Source organism: Antechinus flavipes, chromosome 2 (assembly GCF_016432865.1).
Source record: "Antechinus flavipes isolate AdamAnt ecotype Samford, QLD, Australia chromosome 2, AdamAnt_v2, whole genome shotgun sequence".
NCBI lineage: Eukaryota > Metazoa > Chordata > Mammalia > Dasyuromorphia > Dasyuridae > Antechinus > Antechinus flavipes.
In genome coordinates this window covers 311,326,527-311,351,974 of record NC_067399.1, presented here as the reverse complement: position 1 = coordinate 311,351,974, position 25,448 = coordinate 311,326,527, and the positions used below count along the sequence as shown (strand labels likewise).

Here is a 25,448-nt window from a genome sequence, read left to right as displayed (position 1 = left end):
TTCTTTTTAAAAATGAGGAAACTAAAGTTTGGGATAGGAAATTACTTCTCTGAACTCATAGAGGTAATAAGTGAAGGATGCAGGATTTGAATTCATGTCTTCCAGATGAAAAGATGGTTTTCCTCCTCAAAAGAATCTAGGAAAATTCCCATGATATTATTACTTCCTCAAAAGAATCTAGGAAAATTCCCATGATATTATTATCCCTTCCATTGAAGGGGGGGGGGGGGGGAGAAGTAGATGAGGAACAAGAGTTTACTCAATAAAATGCCTACTGAAGCTGCCAGTAAGAGTTTCAATTAATGTCAATTGTTATGCTGTTTTTTGTGAGGAAGGCAGCTGTCCACCAGGAACTGGATTGCATCCATCACCTCATTTCATATAGGCCACTGAACAGCTGTTAGAAGACAAGAGCTTTCATTCACTATTGACCTAGCCTGGAATTAAATTGATGGTCATTGCCCCTACCCATAAATCACCTAAACCTTTCATGAGGCCCAGGAATTTTATTGTCTTATTTTAATTTTTACATGCACATGAAACATAGGTATAAATGGAAGAAAGGGAGTAGGATATAGGGGAGAAAAAATAGGGAGCTATGGAAAGTATGTACAAAATGAATCCATTCTACATAAATTCATCACTCAAAGAGGAAATGAAATGAATTGCCCACTATCTTCTCAAGGTGAGTGAAAGCTGAGCTTCCAACATACTCTCCCCTCTTATCATCCACCTGCTCAAAGCCACACTAAAAGAAGTTAAAAATAATCTTTACTTTGAAATTGTTCCTTCCTCTAATCTGTTTCAATCTAGCTCACATAAGAACACCAGACCATGTTACAGTTGTACATGAAATGGGTTATTCTTCATGAATGTCTTTTTCAGTATCTTATAAGAAATGAATTACATTTTAAGTTATGAACATAAGGTTCATGAACTTTTAAAAAAAACATTCTGATCATTTCAGCATATAGTTGGTTTCTTTAGTAATCCTCTGAATTTCATTTTATGTGTTCAAAAACATTATTCTGAAAATAGGACTTAGAGACTTCACATGACTAACAAAGGAGTCCATGACATAACAAAAGGCTGAGCCTCTGCATTAAGTATAATAGAGCTTAGGAATGACAATAGAATATGATACACACTGTTCCATGCCATGGAAGAAGAAAAAGAAAGATTCCTCCCAGTAAAGGCTAAAGGCACTATACCTCTTCTCCAAAGAATTGCTGAACATGCATGAAGATGAAGCTAACAAGCTATTCTCCATTTTTACTATGACTAGAATAGAATTGAATAACAACAACAAATCTAGGTTAGATCTTTTTTAATGACATTTTTTTAGTTTTATCTCCTGGGTGAAGTACAAAGGAAAGTTATAAATACTTCACTAGGAAGCCTAAGTTTAAGGCTAAAGGACACCTAAGAAGATGACTTCTCAATATCCCATGATTCTATTGAGTTTTAATGTCAATAATAGTCAATCAAACTCACAGCCAGAAAGACCTGAATTAAAGTTTCACCTCTAATATAGATTGGCTAAGTGATATTAAACAAGTCACTTAAATTCTTCTAGGCAACTCCAAGATTGAACTACAGGGAAAGTGACTTTGTATTGGTAGAGGGAGTTCATTATATCAATGTAATACCAAGTATGGTTCCTATCCCTATTCCAGAATATATATCTTTGCTGACATAATATGTTCAAGTTGAAATAGGAACAGCAAACCAATGCCGTATTCATAAACCATGTTTCTGTTACACCTAAATTACTTAGATCAATTGTTCATTAGTGGTGTATGAATATATTGGATTAATTTGGATTCCTAGTAGGATAAGCAGTATTTGTGAATTCTAACATATTTGCAAATTTCAGTCTCACTAGCTAATGACTTCTGAAGAATTATAATCAACACACACATACATATATACTTAGCCAAACAAGTATCTTTTAGAGCTGAAGTATAAACAAAAAAACCAAGTATAAATATTTCACTTCAAAATAATTTGTCATATATTAAAGATTCTAAATGTACATATTCAAAAGGACTAGACTTTTTAACATCAGAATGAAAGATTAAAGTATGAATATATCCAAATTTCACAATCCATAGAATAAATACTTCTATTGATCTTCTAGAAAAGTTAAAGAGTAATAATAGTAGTTAATAATAGCTAACATTTATAAAGCTTACTGTACCAGGCATTGTGTTAAAAGCTTAGCAATTATCATCCATTTAATCCTCGCAAAAACCCTGAGAGGTAAGTGCTGTTATTTTATCCCCATTTTCCTAATGAGGAAACTGAGGCAAATAGAAATTAAGTAATTTGCCCAACATTAAATAGCTAGTCTTAAAGGTCACATTTAAACACGGATCTTCCAGATACTAGATCCAAACTCTGTCCTCTGTGCCACCTACCCTCCCCTAAAAAGTATTAGGAAACTTTGCATTTTCATATTTACTTCCATAAAATGGTGTCATGGGCTAGTAAACTAAAAAAAAAAAAAAAAAAATCACAGAATGTCAGGACTGTAAGAACCCCCAAAATTACTTATAGGTGAGGAAACAAAAGACCTGGGTAGTTAAGGGATTTTGCCAAGAAGCAGTTAATAGCAAAAACATATAGAACCTGGATTCTCTGACTCCTGAGTCAAAAGTCTCAGAGTCTTTTATTTTAGCTGTACTGTTGATTCTGTGAATAACTAAGAATTGTCTCTTTGTGCCTCCATTTATCCAGGTGTGTGATAGAGGTACAAATGTCTGGACCTGTCCATGTTGATGGTTAATAGTTTAATATCTCTTTCAAGCACTCCAGCCTTTTCTGTGGAATTCACTTTTTAAATACAAGACATTAGCTCTTTGATTGATGAGTTTACTCAGACCTATCTCAGTCAATAGATTCTTTTTGAATAGATCTTCTTTGAAAAAACATTTTTGGCAAACAAAATCAAGGTTTTTGCTATTAATTAACTGATTTACTCCACCCAATTTGATTGAAATTTTGGTTCTCTAAAGGAAAACAGGTAGGATTGCTTATAATTGGAGTTAATTATTAGGGATAGGTAAACTTTGCATAAAGAATAATCAAGCTGAACTTTTGCCCAAATTCAACCTGAATTTAACCTTCAATAGGGTCTTATAAGAATGTAGTTTTCTTTTCTTTTTATTATTCATATCTACTCTCTTTTTCTAGCTAAAATTTAAAGGGGAAACTATTCAAATATACTTCTGTTCCCCTGGGGGGAAATATTGTTTTACTAATAGTTGTGTGGATTAAAGAAGTAGCAAAGGGTTAACTAGCAGTATGCATTAAAAAAAAAAAAAATCCTTGACTTTTAAAAGGACAAAGTGCTTCACTAACTTAAAATACAATGCTTGCTCTAAAAGATATCTAAAAGATATATACAAACAGGTAAAGATAAAGAAGAGAAGAATTGATAGTGTCATAAAATCATACTTTCATTCAAGGCCATTAGTGAAAAATCAGCTAGAAATCAGTTTATATTTTAAAAGTATCAGTGCAATAAAATATATTAAAACTACACTAAGACTTTGGGTACTCATTATACAGAATTTTAAACTTTACAAAGTGCCTTCATCATACTTTTGTATACAGTTATTACAATATTATCATTTTATAGTTGAAGACATGGAAAATCAGACATGAAAATTTGTCCAGAGTTATAATTAATAAATGGCAATGTCTAGAATCAAAATAATAGCTTCTTAGAGATGAAAAGGAGTTCAGAGGCCACATCAAGTTTTTAGAAATTCTGCTTATAATATCTTCAAAAAGTAATCACCTAGACTTTATTTGTTAAGAAGTTTGGGGTTGTAATTTTTTTTTCTCCTCATGACAATGAGCCAACATTCTCTGGGGCTTACATCCATTGATCTTTGTTCTTCTTTCTGTATTCAGATTGTCACATTTCTCTTTCACGTGAGAATGGCTAAGGATAGCTTACCACTTCCCTTTCCACTGCTAATTCTTTTTCTCTCCAAAGTATATGAACCTATTTTGTTAACTTATCTATATCTTTTATATGGTTCATCTGACTGCAATTTGTATTTCAAATGTTCTACTTAATTCTGGCCTTTTTATCAAGAATGTCTGAAAGTTCTCTACTTCCTTAAGAATCAATTTACCCTCTATAGGCTTTATACTCAATTGAGCTGGGCAATTTAATCTAAGGTGTAAACCTAGATCTTTAGTCTTATTATGCAATTTTATATTCAATTATTTTCTTTAATAGTGGTAGCTGTTATATCTTATACAATCATGACTGGCTCCTTGATAAATGAATTATTTAAATGACCAGCAGGATGAATACAGAGAGGACTGGTGAGACTTACATGAACTGATGCTAAGTGAAATGAGCAGAACCAGGAGATCATTATACACTTCGACAACGATATTGTATGAGGACATATTTTGATGGAAGGGATTTCTTTGACAAAGAGACCTAACAAAGTTTCAATTGATAAATGACGGACAAAAGCAGCTACACCCAAAGAATGAACACTGGGAAACGAATGTGAACTATCTGCATTTTTGTTTTTCTTCCCGGGTTATTTATACCTTCTGAATCCAATTCTCCCTATGCAACAAGAGAACTGTACGGTTCTGCAAACATATATTGTATCTAGGATATACTGCAACATATCTAACATATAAAGGACTGCTTGCCATCTAGGGGAGGGGGTGGAGGGAGGGAGGGGAAAAAAAATCGGAAAAGAAACGAGTGCAAGGGATAATGTTGTCAATATAAAGTAATCATTAAATAAAAATTAAAAAAAAAGATAAATGAATTATTTTTACTTGCTGCTTACAGCTCTTCATTTTGTCTATTGCATTCCTAGGTGTTTTCATTTTAGGGTTTCTTTCAGGAGGTGACTAGTGGATTGTTCCTATTTCTATTTACATGCTGGTACTAGGCAATTTTTATTCATAACTTGAAATATTAGGTCTAGACACTTTCTTATTCAGAGTTTACAGGTAGTAACATGATTCTTAAATTCTTTTCCCTGAGAATCTACTTTCCTGGTCATTTGTTTTTGCTATGAGAGAATTTTGATTTTCTTCTATCCGCCCCAAACCCCCCAAGCCTTTCAACTTTATTTAAACTGAATCATTAACTTCTACTTCTACTTAATTTATTCTAATTTTCAGTGTCTTTCTTTGATAAGGTTGAGTGCCTCTTTTTACAAGCTGTTCTTGGAGAAATAAGAAGACTCTCAAATTCCTAGCTGAGATCTAAATAAATTCCATTTTTCTGATCAGACAAGTAACCCTGTCAAAAACAGAAATTAGGTTAGTCTGGAATAACTTGTTTTTGATGAGACTCTTAAAACGTCTTAAAATTTGTCATCACTCAATCATTTCAGTTATATCTTACTTTTCATGATCTGTTTAGAGGTTACTTGACAGAGATACTGAAGCAGTTTATCATTTACCTATCCAATTCATTTTACAGATGAGGAAATTGAGACAAACTAGATTAAGTGACTAGCCCAGAGTCACACAAGTAGGAAGCATCTGAGGCCAGACGAACTCTGGAAGATGAGTTTTTCTGACTTTGGGCCCAAATTCTATTTTGCCATGTAGCTGCCCTTTTTGAGATTATTATTTTCCATTTTTAATGTCAGGAAATCATATCTTTATTAATGTGTCCTAGAATTTTGCTAGGAATCAAAATCAAACTCATTGATCTATCATTGGTAAATTCTATTCTCTTCCAAACTTGAAAATCAGGACATTATTTTCCATTCTACAATCCTATATCATCTCTCCTATTCTCCACAATTTTTCAGAAATCATTGACAGTTGTTTAGCAGTATCATTTGCTAGTTCATCCTATGTTCTAGCATCTAGTTCTTTCAAGACTTGTGAATTAAATTCATTGAAGGAAGCTAAGAACTTGTTCCTCATTACTTTATCTGTCTTGGGTTTCAGCATCACAATGGACATTTTTGTTCTGTTCTTTTAAGGTCAAAGATCATTCTCCTTGGCAGAGAAAATAAGAAAAAAAAGTAGTTGAATTCTTCATCAAGAAACATATAAACTAATAGAGAGTAAAACCAAATAACTATTACAAATAGAAGCACTATTTTACAGTAATCAGAATTACTACAAAAGACAAATCCAGGCAAGATGATCTAAGAAATGTTGGAAGAGAAAAGTTCAAAGAATTCATGGATGCAGTGACAATGGTTTGAAAGCTTGGAAAAAAAAATAAAAACTTCAACATCTAGAGATAAGGAAGGAATACATCCCAGTTCTGAAAATTTTATGAGAAGTACAAAGAAATATGAAAAGGGAGGCAGAGAACATGGATCATAGAATTTAGACCTAATGGGGAGTTGTCTAAGTTTGCTGGAATGCCAAATATATGATGGGGAATAACAGAGATAAGATTGAAAAAGTATGTTGGAATTGTGTTGTGGAGGGCTTGAATGCCAGGATCAAGAATTTATTTTATAAGCTCTGGGGAACCAATTGAAGGTTTTCTAATGGAAGGAGACATGATACATTAGTGAGATTCCCAGGCAGTGGTATGAAGGATATATTAGAGAATGCATTGGCTAATCAGGAAAAATGCAATATAGTTCATCATAGGTTAGGCAAACAAGTAGTATTGAGCTTTAAGGGAAGAGACTATTTTTTATTATTGAAGCTTTTTATTTTCAAAGCATATGCAAAGAGAATTTTTCAACATTGACCCTTGCAAAACTGTGTGTTCCAAATTTCTCCTCCTTCCCCTCACACCATCCCCTAAATACCAAGTAATGCAATATATGTTAAACATGTTAAAATATATGTTAAATCCAATATATGTGTGTGTGTATCATATATATGTGTGTGTATATATGTGTATATATATATATATATATATATATATATATATACACACAATTATCTTGCTGGACAAAAAGAAAAAAATGAGAAAGAAAACAAAATGCAAGCAAACAACAACAAAAAAGAGTGAAAATATTATGTTGTGATCCCCACTCAGTTCCCACAGTTCTCTCTCTGGGTGTAGATGGCTTTCTTCATCACAAGATCATTGGAACTGGCCTCAGTCATCTCATTGTTGGAAAGAGTCATGTAGTGGAGAGACTTTGGTATATTCAAGCTTATATATTAATAGAAAATATTGTTGTTGTTTTTGTTTAGTCATATTAACCAGAGAATGCATTTAGGATTTTCTTGGCAAAAACACTGGAGTGGCTAGTCATTTCTTCTCCAGATCATTTTATAGATGATGAAACCAAAGCAAATGGTTTAGTTACTTGATCAGTCACACTGCTAGTATCTGAGGATAGATTCACACTCATAAAGATGAGTTTTCCTGACTCCAGGCTGGGCACTCTATCCATTGCACTACTGAGTTGCTCAGTTTATTTACATTCAAATAATAAGGATAAAAAGGAAATTTAAATCTTGGAATTGCAATCAGAAGACCGCAGATCAGATGTTCACTTTACTGCTTACTAGCTATGTGACTTTGGACAAGTAACTTCATCTTTCTAAATGTCCCAGTTTTCTCATTTGTAAAGTGAATGGGTTATAGGGTTGATAAAAGTTCCTTCCTTTTTATTTGTTCTTAGGCTACTTTTTGATTCTCATTAATTTTCTTTGTGATAAAGCAGTTTCATATTTAATTTATTAAAAAAAAAAAAAGAACCCACAATGCATTGGACTTAGATAATCTCTGTAACCCTATGAGGTGAAGATATAAAATATAAGTGGAAAAGGGAGAAATAATGTTAGAGATATTACCAAGAAAGGATCTTTAGGAAGTAGCTATTGATTACAAAGCAGGAGGAAGATATCAAAAAAAGAGAGAAAAGAGGCCAAGATTTCTATGAAGCTTCATGTCCATGTGATTTAATATTTCCAAATCTTCAGTTTTATAGGTTGCAACATTATGGTTATTCACTGTTCAAAACTTGAACTATCAGTAGCTTCATATTGACTGGTAATTCCTTAGCGTTGCATTTAATTCACACTATGGCTCCAATATGCCTCACATATGACTCACCTTTGCAAAGCCCACATTCTAGACAAAAAGGACTAACAGTTGTGTCCTTATCTTTTTTTTTTTTTTTTTTTTTTTTTTTTTTTTTTTACTTTTCCTATCTCTTTGTATTCAGATGAGCCATCCTCCTTGCCTGGGAAACTGCATCTGTGTATGTGGAAATCTTGCTCTTTTAAAGGACATTAAGGGTCCTTTTGCTTTGATACCTTCCTTGTCCCTTCTCATTCCAAAGTGAAAATAACATCAGTCTCTTTAATTATTTTGTCTTTGATGACATTTTTTCTGGATCTTTCCTTTAACTTTATACCTCTTTAGCTTGTACTTTGCCTGTCAATAATGTCATATTGTCCTTTTCCCTTAATTTTGAAGCTCTAAGGAGGAATTATGTTGTTTTTCATCTTTTAATCTATATCAAATAATAGAGTGCTTTGCACACAAGAAGCATGGTACCAGGGTACAGGGACACAGCCTGTGATTTCACTGTTGTAAAGAACTCCTTCCACCAATGCAGGGTAGTATCTAATAGTCTAAGAGAACTGACAAAAACAACATAGAGAAATTAAATAAGCAGGACCACACAGATCACTTAGATCAGAGGTAGGAAATGACCCAAAGTCTCCCTTACTCTGAGGCCAGCTTTTTTATTTACTACATCATGATCCATCACCACAGATATAATAAATGTTCATTCAATCTGAATAGAGCCCTAAAGAGATGTTGGAAGTAGAGATATAGATTTGGGTGCTCATTTCCATAGATATAGTCATTGAAACTCTATAGAGTATTGAAGAGACAGACAGACACTGCTTAAGCAATGGAAAGAGGATGAGATATCAGCAAATGGGAGAGAAAAGCAATTAAAGGAATAGTTGAAGAATAATAAGAGTGTAGTTCCTAGACAACCAAGGAAGGAGAAGGCCTTAAGTAGGAGTGAGTGAACAGTGTCAAATGACGCAGTGAAAGGGGATATTAGAACAGGAGGGGAAAAAAAACAATGGATTTGAAAGGTCATATATGACTCCAAGGAATAAAGGATTAGTATTGAGTGAGCTCACAGTGGAAGACCTCAACCTTTATCATAAAATTTAAGACACAGTTATCCTGAAAAATGAGGAAGGAATTTGAGGGCAGAATGGGAGGCTTAAGAGGAAGAAGAGGGATAGAACAAGTGTTGTCAAGAAAGTGATAGAGAATGAATATAAGATAAAAGATCACTTGATGTTAGATGGCATAAACTTGTAATGGACCTAATCACCACAATTTTATTTTTTTCTAATAGCATTTAGCTGATCAAACATAGGGGCAGAAGGAATATTTATACTCAGATATTATGAGGCAAAAACTATGAAAATTCAAAAGCAGAGAAGACATTTCTGTAGATGGCTATTTATAAGATCAAAAATAGGAATGAAAGAAATTTAGGTCAGGACAAGTTAAAGGCTGAGAAAACAAAGAGAAATAAAGGGCCACAGTGGAGGAAGGAGAATACATTTTCAAGGAAGATTTCAATGTGAAAGGTAAAAAGATAACAAGTTGTAGTGACAGAGAAAATTTCAAGGGTTTCCGTTTGGATAACCAATAGATTTTTAGAGATAGTGAAGTCTTAAGTTTTGACCATATTAATGGGTGATTGGTTTTCAAGAGAAGATAGAGATTACAACAATTGAAGGACATATCAAAGAGATTTATCCAAAGAGTCAGACTACTGCTGAAAGAGGTCAGAATCTCTGGAATTAAAGGAATACCAATTGTAAAGCAACTCTGGATTCCAACTGGAAAAGTTGGAATTTCGTTGATAATGAAATAAGAATAAAATACATTCATTTTGGCATGCACATATCTATAACAGTTTAACAAAAATCTCTGTTAAGAAATTTGCTATTTAATCTTTGTTATCCTAAAAGACAAATAATTTTTTAATAAATATCCTTCACTTGGTAACTACAAAGTCATTAGATAATGACAGAGCTTGTTTAAAGCTTCATCATAACATATCCTATCAATAATAGCAGTGAATGGAAAGCCAAGTAATTTATTTCCCCTTTTTCCTTTCCTCTTCATAGAGAGTTGATACATATGTGTCAACAATATTGACCATCTCCCTTTAGGCACTTGCTTGAAGGAAAAGCATTGGCTCTTTGAAGCAATTCTTTTATAGTGTTTTCTTAGAGTAGGTGACAGATAACTTCAGTAATAGCCACAAGGATATTATTCAGAGTGTAGAGCTATGATTGGAAAATACACCTTTCAAAGTTCTAATTCTACACCACCGAATGTACTGTGTGAACTTGAGCTAGTTATTTCAGCTGTCATTTCTGAAGACTGCAGTAGTTCCTTACTTCCCCACATTACAAAGATTCAATCTATGACACTGAGCAAACCACTCACCTCCATGAGCCTCAGTTTCTTCATGAGTAACATGAGCAGGTTGGACCAAGTAAAAAGATCCAAGGCAGTTGAACTGTAGAAGTGTAAACAAGCAGCTATTCAAATTGACACGAAGAATGAACCAAACCTTGTCACACTCCAAGTTTACCTATTAACAACAGAAAAGAAAGAATAAACAGATTAGAAACTAGATTTTTGTTAGGTTGATCCATTCAATTGCTTTGCAGAGCTTTTTATTTTGAAAGGTAAGACTGTGGTAGCTGAAAACTTATCAAAATTTTCAAAGGATCTATTATTTGAAGGCAGCTTTTACTGTTTCCACATTATCATAGATTGTGGTTAGTATAGGGGTAGTATGTACTAGCCTATCCTGTGAAAGGCCTGAGCTTGAGGATCCATCAGTGAGGATCCATCAGCTGTCCCTTTAAAATTGGACAGTTTCTTCAGAGAAGTTGCAGACTGTTGAAAATAAAAACAGGCTTCACAGAATAGAGTTCCTGAAGCTCTGAGTACAATACAATCTTTTTATTCCTACCTTCAGTCCACACCCAAGCATAACTCTGTAAGTAATTTTTGCCACATCCAAAAAAAAAAAAAAAAAAACACACTCAAATAATAAATCACAATAAATGAAAATGACATGATCCTCCTAATTTGTATATATAAATGCCAGGATAATCTATTTTCCATGTTCAGGCACTAAAGAGCCAAACATTGAGTGATATAAAACTTTATTTGGGGTATCTGCTAACCATGTTCCTCTTTCTCAAATGATCATGGTGACAGTATAGTAGTGGTAGATACAGGAGACTAGTCCCTGTGCTAATGTGTGCTTTTTTTCATAAGTCAACATTTATGTAGTACTTATTATGGACTTATACTGCATAGAAAGAAACCACCACGTGCCATTTTTTTTTTTTTGCTTTGTCCATATGTGTCTTGTCTCCCTAAAAAGATTATAAGCTATTGAAAAGCAGACAATCTCTTAAACTTGTTTTTCAACCTGGCAACTAACACAATGCCTTTTACATATATATTATTCAGGTTTTATTGGTTTATAGTACATAATGTTTACTTCTTTGACAAGTGTCAATCACTCAACTATCATACTATTCTGAAGAGAGAGGAAATAAAAATTTCTCCCCACTCTTTCTGTGCCAGAATCATATCTTTTGTCTGAGCACCTCAGTGCTTCAGTGATAGGTGTTGTAAAAATGCATAGATAGATAATAAAACTGTAACATTTTCCATAAATTATTGAACTAAAATCATTTCCTTTTTTCCATCCATTTTTAATGGTATGCAGTACACATGCTGACTCAGAGTGAGATTGCTTTTTAAAATATGAGGTGGTCTTAGTTTACTTATTTGCATATATCCCAGAATGCAATAAACCACAGTATATGCTAGGAAATTACCAACTAGGTCATAAGAATATGAAGACTAGGACAGAAATTTAAAAGAGGAAGAAGATTTGTAGAAATGAGATATGCAGATCTGTTATTTTGGTTTTCTTGAAGAAAATAACCTTTTCATCATATATTTGTTTTGTTTAAGGTAAATTGCATGATATTCCTGCTCTATCAATGAAATCTTCCAATGAGCAAAGTCCCATTAAGATACACATTAACTTTTATTTCTGTAACTTCCACAGATACTTATCATATACTTTAATCACCTGACAATTCACACAGGTAATCATTTCTCCCCAGTCAATTATTTTACATCTCTTCAACTATTGATTATTCTATAAACTCTTAATAAGGTGATGAATGGATAAGTGGGTAATGGATCAGAAGGAAGAAAACAAAAGGATGAATGATGAAAAGTATGAGATAAGTATGTATGATTGTTATGAATATGCAGAAAATATACCAGTCCCTGTCCCTATTTGTAAATGGGGAGTACATACATTTGGTTCTCTGTTTAGTTTTTTTAATTGTTGTTTTTTGTTTTTGGTGTGTTTTTTTGTTTGTTTTTTTTCAGAAAAAGCATCAAATTCTCCTTTCCAGTACCATAGTACAGTCAAACTATTTTCATATGCACATAAAATTTTGTATAGTAGTTTTAGCCATATTGAAAAACATTCAAATAAATCACAATAAGTGAAAATGACTTGCTTTCCTTAAAGTATATAAAAATGCCAGGGCAATCTGCTTTCCATGTTCAGACATCAAAGAGCTAAACATTGAGTGATATCTAACTTTATGAGACACATAAAAATGAAATAAAAAATGAGTGAGAAGATAAACATTTAAGGAGATAAACGTCATCAAAAAAGGAATGATTGCATAGTTTATAACAGTCTGTATTTTTCCCTTGTTTCATGTAAAAACTTTAATAATAAAATAATGTATATTGCAGTCTTCTACAACATTAGAATAAAGGATTCAAAAAAGTCTCAGGCTACATTTATAGGACATAGTATATACAATTTGCTGCTACCTTCAAATTGCTTCATCTGTTTTCTATTCATAAGGACTAGGATTGGGATGTATTAGTAATTTCATATATAGGAAGAAGGCCCAGATTGAGTAAATCCACTCTGCCAAACTAGATTGTCACTTTTCTTGCAATTGATAATTTTAGAACAGAAGTGTCAAACTCCATTAGAAACAAATCCTTGGGGCAGCTATGTGGCACAATGGATAGAGCACCAGCCCTGAAATCAGGAGGACCTGAATTCAAATCTGGCTTCAGACACTTAACACTTCCTGGCTGTGTGACCCTGAGCAAGTAACTTAACCCCAATTTCCTCAGGAAAAAAAAAAAAGAAAGAAAGAAAGAAAAAGAAAGAAACAGATCCTAATTTCTCCACCTTGACCTAGAAAACCAGAAATGAACATTCTCTATGCTTTAATATATTGTAATTTATTTTATTAAACATTTCTCAATTACATTTTAATCTGATTCGGACTTCATTAGGGAGTTTCATACTGCTTGTTAGACATTTTTGGCGTGGAGAACTGGAAATTTAAATGACTTGCCTGTGATCACTCTGTTAGTCAAGAACTGAACTCAGGACATTTTTCTGTCTTTGAGTGCAGCACTAAACTATATTTTCCCTTTCTTTTCATAAAGCCTGAAAATAAAGCTAGGTTTCTACATGTTTATCAGAGAAAATCTGGCTATTGGTTTTATATTTTAAGATAGAATATTGAGAAATGATAAGTCTGAAGAACTGTTTCCTATTTTATATCCTTGATACCATGTATAAAAAAGACAAAGGAGAAAGGCCTAAAAGAATATAAAAGCAAGAGAACTAGTTATAATCATTTGAAATTTGACACCTTTGCCACTGATTTGATAGAGGTACTCTATTATTACATTTTCTATCATCCTGTAAAATGATTATACTCATTTTTTTTTATCAAATAACTTTTTCAAAAGATGTCTTCCATTGGCCAATGATGTCCTCTACCATGTATTATATGTTGAGGCTCATAGGTTGTATGTAATGGATAAGAAAACTGGACCTAGAGTCAGGAAAATTTGAATTCAAATATAGCCATAATTGCACTGAGGAAATCACTTAAACTGTTTGTCTCATTTCCTCAACTGCAAAATGGAGATAGTTAGCATCTACCTTGCTGAACTGTTGTGAGGATTAAATGAAATAATGTTTATGAAATACTTAGCCCAGTGTCTGGCATGTAGTAGATGCTATATAATTGTATATTTTCTTCCCTCTACTTCCTTTTTTAAAAAGGTAGAAGTAGGGTGGGGGGCAGGGGGAGCAAGAAGGGGATGAGGGAGGAGGATGAGAGAGGAGTGAACTAGATGGTGTAGTGGATAGAGCACTAGGTCTGAAGTCAGGAAGACCTGAATTCAAATCTAGCCTCAGAAACTTAACACTTCCTAACTGTGTGACCCTGAACAAATCACTTAACCCCAATTACCTCAGCAAAAAAAAAAGAAAAAGAAAAAGAAAAAAAAGGAGTGGGGTGAGTGGGAATTTAGGCTTAATATCAGAAAAATTATTTCCTAACAATTAGAAATGAGCAAAAGTGGAATGAGTTGCCCGGGAGGATAATTGATTTTCCCTTCATTGGAAGCTTTGAATAGACACTAGCTGAGTACTTGTTGGATGTGTTATTGTGAAGATTTCATTTGATGTATGGGTGGGTGGTGCTACAAATCTCAATAGCATTGACATTATACCTCTTAAAGTGAAGACTATAAAGTCATTGAATAGAGAGCAAGGCTCAGAATCATGAATTCCTCAGTTGAAGGAGACTCTATAAAATGCTGGATAAATCACTTAACCTCTAAAAGGTACAAATAGAACTCTTGAAGACTGAATCCTTCAGAGAAGGTGGGAATTTGCTTTGGTAAAAGGAATTTTCTTCTCTGAGAGATCCCTACACCAAAAAAATAAAAAAATAAACAAATAATCACAAGTTAAGTCCTCTTTTTTTTCATTCTTCTCCTAAAATACATCTTTGCAGTTACATATGCATAACTACATTTTGCCAAGTCATTTCTTATACAGTACATTTCATGTACACATATCTAAATAGTGTCTATTTATATTTATATATTGTATATGCAATAGATTTAATACACACACATAAAATATACATAATACATACTATATAAAATACAAATTGCATATACGAAATGTGCGATATACATATACAATAAACATACAATATATACTATTGATGAATACAAGATACACACAGACACATGCACATACACACACATATACTTATGATTACCAAATAGTTGTATCAGCAATCATGTCCTCATTTGGAAGGGAGTTCCTTATACCATTATACCATGAAATTACAGGCCCTTTTCTTATCCTTGTATGTATGTGCCCTTTACTCAAATTTTACAAATACATAGGGATAGATATGCAATCAAACCAATTCCATTCACATGCATATCTACTTCTTAGAGCAATACCAACACTGTCACAGCAAACTCAATCCCTTCCATTATTTCAAGTGACTGACAGTTGTAGGTATTTTTATAACTTGAGAGGGAGAAGGCAAGAAAGACAACTTATTTACCTTAGAGGTCAAGTAAGTAGCTTTTTTCCTGAGTGCTCCCTTATTAATTAACTGGGCTTTTTCTATAACATGGATAATTCCCTGATTTCAAATTTAGAGTTACTATTTCTGTGTCAACTGAAACATAATAAATTCTTCTTCATTCCCATTATTAGCTATTTCTGAACACAGCCACTAACTGAAATTAAAATACAGACTTCTGAATTTTGATCTGATAAAACATATAAAGTTTATTTTCATCTATTTGTTTAAAAATGCAAGAGATGATTACCTCCCCATTAAAAATCAAATAAACTGTTATAAAGACTGCTTCCAGTAGATTTTTGAAGGGAGCAGTGTTTGTGGGATAGGATGCCTTTCAGGAACTCTTTGTCTTCAAGCAAACTATAAAGCCACAATGCGGTATGTGTGCATGGTTATGTTATGGTTTAGAAAAAGAGTTTTAGACTTGGAATTAGAAGACCTTCATTCAAATCCAGGTTTATCACTTAATAGATCCAAACCACTTTACTAAGTAAGTCAAATCAGAAACTCCTTTAAGCCAAGGGGTCATATATGCACATTTCCTGTTTTCTTACTGGCAATTCCCAATATATTTATTTAGATTAAAAAAAAAAGTGATAGCCTTTTTCTAAAACCAAATGTTCCCCAAAGCTCCCAAACATAAACAATACTAATATTTTTCCCATTACCACTGACAGAGAGAAAAGCCATACTATAGTTTGGTTTTTTTGTTTTGTTTTGTTTTGGCTTTTATTGTACATAGTTAGCAAATCATTTTTATCCATCTATCAATGGTATTGCATGTACAAACAAAGACAGGCATGTGTGTTTATATCAGACACTATTTAAGCAATAATAGGCCAATTTGGTGTGGCTTTTTGTATTCTTGCTATCATACCACTCCCTTCCAAGTTATAGTCCTTGGGCCCTGCCCCAGTATTAGCAAGTTACATGCTTTTGCAGATCACCTTATTCATTATCATAACATGATAGAGAATGGTAGAAGACATATTCTTAGATGGATGAGACCAATTAATCCTGCCAGTGACCTGTCCCTCCTGCTGAAGTTGTGACCTACTTATTTAACTGAAGGTGAGGAAAGCAGTCATTGAATTGCCATTTCTTAATAGGAAACTGACAATACTAATAATTAGAACACAATCTGGTTGCTAAAGTTCTGTTTGGGACAAAAAGATCTACCCAAAATGACTACTACAGAGATCACTCATAGAAAGCAGAATTATTTATTAAAATCTCTAGAAGCAGCCCCCATCTTAGTCTGTGAGCCAAATTCACAGCAGGAGAGAGCCACTCCCTTGAAAATCTTCACAGCTTTTATACATTTCAAACAAAGAACCTCCAAAAATTCCACCCTCTATATATTGTGATTGGTCACATAAATCTTTATTCCCCTATTTGGTCAGTGGAATTCAGTAAACACGGTGAAATATAGCTTCTGCCCTTAATCCCTTCTTTGGACAATGGAATACAGTCCAGGCCTTATCTAAAATCATGTGACTGGGGCCTTTAGACCTGATCTACTTTAACTAACAGTCTCTTATCAATATGTGCTTAATCTATAAATTCTTCACCTTTCCACACAATCCCCACTGTTATTCATATATATATATATATATATATATATATATATTTCCTCATGAAGAACATCTCTACACATTGCTTGTTAATCTCCTCATCTTGATCATCCCCTACTACTGCCTCCCATCCCTCTTTCTGCAAAATCATCATTTTAATGGCATTCTCTGTATATAAGAGTCTTGATAGTGATCTTTGAACTATTTTTGTTACCAATGGAATTATACAAGGTAAACATAGTGGCAACAGAATAATACCACTGATTGCAGTGTCTGTACCATAAGAACATTCCACCAGCCACCATCAAACCAAGACCACCAGCTATTTATGAAGGGAGATTTCCAACTTGTACAGCACATGAACTATCCTGCGAATGCCCTTAGTAATTTCTTTTACTACTTGTTCTTTGTCATCAATTTGCATATAACAAGTGGACAGGCTTTGTTTCTCACAGACCCCTCCTTCCTCTGCTAACAGATAATCTAAAATTAATCTATGTTATAAAACCACTTCTCTTGTCTGGGTGGCCTGATCGGCTAATAGATTAAGGGCCTGAGCAGTTTGGTTAGTTGTTACATTTAAGACTGCTTGCAGTTGAATTAAGCTGTTCAATATATATATATTGGTGTCTAATATCCCCAACCACCATCTTGGGCCCATGTCACCGGTCCATATTCCTTGATAATTTGTGCTGGGAAATAGACATCTCCTCACCCATTAGCGTTTGAATAGATTATGGGGTGTTTGACCAATAGGTTTCAACTAAATTCCTTCAAACATCCTTCATTATCCCTAATGAATGCTGGTAGACATATTTAAGCACTGACCCATCATCACAAACAATATTTGACTTGTTCCATCTGTTTCATACTCACTATACTCTATATCTACACTCTCTGGTCAATGAGTAAAGGTCCATTCACATTTACTCTCTCCCATCCATGGCCCTGCACCTGTTTGATTTAGGCAATGCCCCAATAAGATACCCCAGATCAATACCACTATCAAGATTTTACATGTACAGTTCATCAGTTCCTTTTCAATGTTTGTCTCAGCTTGTTCTCTGGATTCTGAAAGTGCACACCCTTGGAACATCCTTTAATTCTGGTATGCTGAGTCCATCTTCTTTCCTGTGTAGCACTGCTGTGCCTGATGTCAAGAGGATCTGGAACGGTCCTTCTCAAGTCGGGTCAGCTTGTCCTCCTTCCATGCCCAACCAGGACCCAGTCTCCAAGCTAGAACTTATGTACTGTGAATCTTAAGGGAGGAGTCTGAACAATAAGCCCTTTTAGTTGTAAAGTTTTCAGATGTTGCAGTAGAAAACAAATCCTTGGTTTCAATTATTGGATCCAAGAAAGAATTTTGAATCCCTTTTGGATAAGGATGACCGTACAATAATTCATAAGGTGAAAATCCGATATCCCTTCAGGGTTTTGGTCTAATTCTTAATAAGGCAAGAGGAAAGCACTTGGTCCAGGGCAATTGTGTCTCTAACTCCAATTTAGTCAGTTGTTGTTTAATTTCTTTATTCATCCTTTCCACTTTACCTGATGAGGGAGGATGCCGTGGGGTGTGTAAGTCCCATGATATTTCTAGAGCTCGGGCCACAGATGGGAGGATCTTAGCCGTGAAATGGGTGCCTTGGTCCAAATCTATCTGCTCCACCAACCCATACCTCTCTATGATATGCTCAAGGAGTACTTTTACGACTGCTGAAGCAGTTGCCCAGGCAAGGGGGAAAGCTTCCACGCATGAGGTCAGATGGTCCACTACGATCAACAGGTATTTGAGACACCCCACTGATGGCAGTTTGGTAAAGTCCACCTGTATGTTTTGGAAAGGCCTGATACCAGGGGGCCTTCCTCTTTTTTGGACTTGTCATTGGGCCGCACTATTCATCCTCTGACAAACAGGACACCCGCTGACAAGTTGCCTGCTATTGTGGACAAGCCAGTGCCACAAACTTAGTCTGCAGCACATCATACATGTCTTGGACACCCCAATGACTGCCCTGATGTAAATGTTGGAGAACATGTCTCATACCTGCTGTGGTCAGTATCTCTCTGCCATCAGGGAGGAGCCAGTGCCCCTCTTTATCCTCCTGAGCACCAAGGCTTTGGATTTCCTGCTTCTCTTCTGGGGTAAGGGAAAGTGGAAGCATTGGAGGTGGAAATGACAGAATTAGCATCATCACCTCCTTTGTACTTACAGATTCCTCTTCTCCAGCCCGTTTCGCCTTCTCATCCGCAAAGCGGTTTCCCCTTGTCTCAATGAAACTCCTCTTTGGTGCCCCTGCACATGAATCACTGCAATGTTCTTAGGTAACATAAGATTAGTCAAAATTTCAGTGACCAATGCCCTGTGTGCTAATCCTTTACCTTTACTGTTTCCATTGTTTCCCTCAAGGGATCTAATTTCTTTTTTCCTTCACTTACACAATGACTTAAATATTTTACCTTACATTTCACAAATTATAATTTGTCTTAAGAAATTTTCAGTCCCTGTACTCCTAAATAATTTAACAAATTGATAGTGACTTGGACAAGGTCACTCTTTTTCCTCCCTGCCACAAGAAGATCATCTACATATTGTAAAACTTTTAACAACAAGAAATTTATCCCAGAATGTTCACATAATTCTTAAATACCCAAGTAGATGTTCCATAAATTGAATATTATGTCAATCATTTTGCTTTTTTAAAAATACCCAATATACAGAAAAATCCCAAACTACATATTGTCTATAACAAAAACATTTTCAAAAGGACAGAGGCAAAAACTATTATCCATGGAGTCCCTTTAAATAATTGGCATCAATATAGTTAATTAAAACTTTTTTTTTCCATAAAAGACTCTGAAAAGTTCTTAAAAATATCAATTAAATTTTCTGAATAACTCTTTCAAACTACAGATCACATTTATGATCATATTCCTTTTTTTTTTAAATTTTTATTTAATAATTACTTTATAATGACACTCGTTTCTGTTCCGATTTTTTTTTCCCTCCCTCCCTCCACCTCCTCCCCTAGATGGCAAGCAGTCCTTTATATGTTGGATATGTTGCAGTATATCCTAGATACAATATATGTTTGCAGAACCGAACAGTTCTCTTGTTGCATAGGGAGAATTGGATTCAGAAGGTATAAATAACCGGGAAGAAAAACAAAAATGCAGATAGTTCACATTCATTTCCCAGTGTTCTTTCTTTGGGTGTAGCTGCTTTTGTCCGTCATTTATCAATTGAAACTCAGGTCTCTTTGTCAAAGAAATCCACTTCCATCAAAATATGTCCTCATACAATATCGTTGTCGAAGTGTATAATGATCTCCTGGTTCTGCTCATTTCACTTAGCATCAGTTCATGTAAGTCTCGCCAGTCCTCTCTGTATTCATCCTGCTGGTCATTTCTTACAGAACAATAATATTCCATAACATTCATATACCACAATTTACCCAGCCATTCTCCAATTGATGGGCATCCATTCATTTTCCAGTTTCTAGCTACTACAAACAGGGCTGCTACAAACATTTTGGCACATACAGGTCCCTTTCCCTTCTTTAGTATTTCTTTGGGATATAAGCCCAATAGAAACACTGCTGGATCAAAGGGTATGCACAATTTGATAATTTTTGGGCATAATTCCAGATTGCTCTCCAGAATGGTTGGATTCGTTCACAACTCCACCAACAATGCATTAGTGTCCCAGTTTTCCCGCATCCCCTCCAACATTCATCATTATTTTTTCCTGTCATCTTAGCCAATCTGACAGGTGTGTAGTGGTATCTCAGAGTTGTCTTAATTTGCATTTCTCTGATCAATAATGATTTGGAACACTCTTTCATATGAGTGGTAATAGTTTCAATTTCATCCTCTGAAAATTGTCTATTCATATCCTTTGACCATTTATCAATTGGAGAATGGCTTGATTTCTTATAAATTTGAGTCAGTTCTCTATATATTTTGGAAATGAGGCCTTTATCAGAACCTTTAACTGTGAAGATGTTTTCCCAGTTTGTTGCTTCCCTTCTAATCTTGTTTGCATTAGTTTTGTTTGTACAAAGGCTTTTTAATTTGAAGTAATCAAAATTTTCTATTTTGTGATCAGTAATGGTCTCTAGTTCATCTTTGGTCACAAATTTCTTTCTCCTCCACAAGTCTGAGAGATAAACTATTCTATGTTCCTCTAATTTATTTATAATCTCGTTCTTTATGCCTAGGTCATAGACCCATTTTGATCTTATCTTGGTATATGGTGTTAAGTGTGGGTCCATGCCTAATTTCTGCGATACTAATTTCCAATTATCCCAGCAGTTTTTATCAAATAATGAATTCTTTTCCCAGAAGTTAGGGGCTTTGGGTTTGTCAAACACTAGATTGCTATAGTTGACTATTCTGTCTTGTGAACCTAGCCTTTTCCACTGATCCACTAATCTATTTCTTAGCCAATACCAAATGGTTTTGGTGACTGCTGCTTTATAATATAATTTTAGATCAGGTACAGCTAGGCCACCTTCATTTGATTTTTTTTTCATTAATTCCCTTGAGATTCTCGACTTTTTATTGTTCCATATGAATTTTGTTGTTATTTTTTCTAGATCAATAAAATATTTTCTTGGAAGTCTGATTGGTATAGCACTAAATAAATAGATTAGTTTAGGGAGTATTGTCATCTTTATTATGTTCGCTCGGCCGATCCAAGAGCACTTAATATTTTTCCAATTATTTAAGTCTGACTTTATTTGTGTGGAGAGTTTTTTATAATTTTGCTCATATAATTCCTGACTTTCCTTTGGTAGATAGATTCCCAAATATTTTATGGTATCAACAGTTATTCTGAATGGAATTTCTCTTTGTATCTCTTGCTGTTGGGTTTTGTTGGTGGTGTATAAAAATGCTGAGGATTTATGAGGATTTATTTTGTAGCCAGCTACTTTGCTAAAATTATGAATTATTTCCAATAGCTTTTTAGTAGAATCTCTGGGGTTCTCTAGGTATACCATCATATCATCTGCAAAGAGTGATAGTTTGGTTTCCTCCTTGCCTACTCTAATTCCTTTAATATCTTTCTCAACTCTTATTGCCGAGGCTAGTGTTTCTAATACGATATTCAATAATAATGGTGATAGTGGGCAACCTTGCTTCACTCCAGATCTTACTGGGAAAGGTTCCAGTTTTTCCTCATTGCATATGATGCTTACTGATGGTTTTAAATATATGCTCCTGACTATTTTAAGGAAAAGTCCATTTATTCCTATGCTCTCAAGTGTTTTTATTAGGAATGGATGTTGGATTTTATCAAATGCTTTTTCTGCATCTATTGAGATGATCATATGGTTTTTGTTTGTTTGGTTATTGATATAGTCAATTATGCTAATAGTTTTCCTAATATTGAACCAGGTCTGCATTCCTGGTATAAATCCTACTTGGTCATAGTGTATTATCCTGGTGACGATTTTCTGTAATCTTTTTGCTAATATTTTATTTAAGATTTTAGCATCAATATTCATTAGGGAGATTGGTCTATAATTTTCTTTCTCTGTTTTTAGCCTACCTGGTTTAGGTATCAGTACCATGTCTGTGTCATAAAAGGAGTTTGGTAGGACTCCTTCCATCCCTATTTTTTCAAATAGTTTATATAACATTGGAGTTAATTGTTCTTTAAATGTTTGGTAGAATTCACATGTAAATCCATCTGGTCCTGGGGATTTTTTCTTAGGGAGTTGATTGATAGTTTGTTCTATTTCTTTTTCTGAGATGGGATTGTTTAGGATATTTACTTCTTCCTCGGTTAGTTTGGGCAAGCTATATTTTTGGAGGTATTTTTCTATTTCATTTAAGTTGTCGAATTTATTGGCATAAAGTTGGGCAAAGTAACTCCTAATTATTGCTCTAATTTCCTCTTCTTTAGTGGTGAGTTCTCCCTTTTCATTTTTAAGACTAACAATTTGATTTTCCTCTTTCCTTTTTTTAATCAGATTTACTAAGGGTTTGTCTATTTTGTTGGTTTTTTCATAGAACCAACTCTTAGTTTTATTAATCAATTCAATAGTTTTTTTACTTTCAATTTTATTGATCTCACCTTTTATTTTTAGAATTTCAAGTTTAGTGTTTGACTGGGGGTTTTTAATTTGTTCCTTTTCTAGCATTTTTAGTTGCAAACCCAATTCATTGACCTTCTCTTTCTCTATTTTATACAAATAGGCCTCTAGAGATATGAAATTTCCCCTTATTACCGCTTTGGCTGCATCCCATACATTTTGGTATGATGTCTCATTATTATCGTTTTCTTGGGTGAAGTTATTAATTATGTCTATGATTTGCTGTTTCACCCAATCATTCTTTAGTATGAGATTATTTAGTTTCCAATTATTTTTTGGTCTACTTCCCCCTGGTTTTTTGTTGAATGTAATTTTCATTGCATCGTGGTCTGAAAAGGATGCATTTACTATTTCTGCCTTACTGCATATGAGTTTGAGGTTTTTATGTCCTAATATATGGTCAATTTTTGTATAGGTTCCATGAACTGTTGAAAAGAAAGTGTATTCCTTTCTGTCTCCATTACATTTTCTCCAGAGATCTATCATATCTAACTTTTCTAGTATTCTATTTACCTCTTTGACTTCTTTCTTATTTATTTTGTGGTTTGATTTATCTAATTCTGAGAGTGCAAGGTTAAGATCTCCCACTATTATAGTTTTACTGTCTATTTCTTCTTGCAGCTCTCTTAGTTTCTCTTTTAAGAATTTAGATGCTACCCCACTTGGTGCATATATGTTTAATATAGATAGTGCTTCATTATCCATGCTACCCTTTAGCAAGATATAGTGCCCTTCCTTATCTCTTTTAATTAGATCAATTTTTGCTTTAGCTTGATCTGAGATCAGGATGGCTACCCCTGCTTTTTTGACTTCACCTGAAGCATAGTAGATTTTGCTCTAACCTTTTACCTTTAACCTGCATATATCTCCCCGCTTCAGGTGTGTTTCCTGTAAACAACATATTGTAGGATTCTGGCTTTTAATCCATTCTGCTAACCGCTTCCTCTTTATGGGGGAGTTTACCCCGTTCACGTTTATGGTTAGAATGACCAATTCTGTGTTACTTGCCATCTTGTTAACCCCGGTTTATGCTTTTCTCCCTTCTTTCCCCTTTCCCCCCCTTCCCAGTATTAAGCTTGTGAGCACCACTTGCTTCTCACAGCCCTCCCTTTTTAGTATCCCTCCCCCCGCCTTAGAGTTCCTCCCCCTATCTTACCCCTTTCCCTCCCAGTTCCCGTATTCCCTTCCGCTTAGCTTATTCCTTCCCTTTTCACTTTTCCCTTCTCACTTTTCAATGAGGTGGGAGAAGTTTCACCATAGATTGAATATGTCTTAAGATTTTTCACTTAAAGCCAATTCTGAAGGCAGTAAGATACCCACTATATTCTTCCCCCTCCATTCTTTCTTTCAGATATAATAGGTTTCCTATGCCTCTTCATGAGATGTACTACCCCCACTTTACCCTTTTTCTGATACAATGTTCTTTCCACATCAATTTCTAGAACAAGGTATACATGTATTCTTTATACATCTATATAGTCAAAATATAATTCCTAAGATTAATCTTTACCTTTTTAGATTTCTCTTGAGTTCTATATTTGTAGATCAAACTTTTTGTTAAGTTCTGGTTTTTTCATCAGAAATAGATGAAATTCGCTTACTTCGTTGAATGTCCATCTTCTTCCCTGGAAAAAGATGCTCATTCTCGCTGGGTAAGTTATTTTTGGTTGCATACCAAGTTCCTTAGCCTTTCGGAATATCATATTCCAGGCCCTTCGATCCTTTAATGTGGATGCTGCCAGATCCTGGGTGATCCTTATTGTGGCTCCTTGATACTTGAATTGGGTTTTTCTAGCCCCTTGCAATATTTTTTCCTTCATCTGAGGGTTCTGGCATTTGGCCACTATATTCCTTGGTGTTTTGATTTTAGGATCCCTTTCAGTGGGTGATCGATGAATCCTTTCAATGTTTATTTTTTCCTCTGTTCCTATGACTTCTGGGCAGTTCTCTTTGATAATTTCCTGGAAAATAGTGTCCAGGCTCTTTTTTTCATCATGTTTTTCTGGAAGTCCAATGATTCTCAGATTGTCTCTCCTGGATCTGTTTTCCAGGTCTGTTGTCTTCCCCAGAAGGTATTTCACATTCTTTTATATTGTTTGATTTTTTTGGATTTGCTTGACTGATTCTTCTTGTCTCCTCGAGTCATTCAATTCCACTTGTTCAATTCTGATTTTCAGTGAAGTATTTTCTTCACTCACTTTTTTAAAATCTTTTTCTAATTGTCCAATTGAGTTCTTTTGTTCTGTGGAATTTTTTTCCATTTCGCCAATTTTGTTTTTTAGAGAGCTGTTTTCTGTTTCCAGTT

General features: G+C 34.4%; 1 protein-coding gene across 1 annotated transcript in view; it reads right to left on the bottom strand.

Annotated features, from left to right (window-relative positions):
• DIO2 (iodothyronine deiodinase 2) overlaps positions 1-10,596 on the bottom strand; it is a 31,802-nt gene extending 21,206 nt beyond the window's left edge. Inside the window, 1 exon segment of the mRNA XM_051977468.1 lies at positions 10,430-10,596. Coding sequence (XP_051833428.1) covers positions 10,430-10,462 — 33 coding nt within the window. The 5' untranslated portion in view covers positions 10,463-10,596.
• Between the last annotated feature and the right edge of the window lie 14,852 nt (positions 10,597-25,448).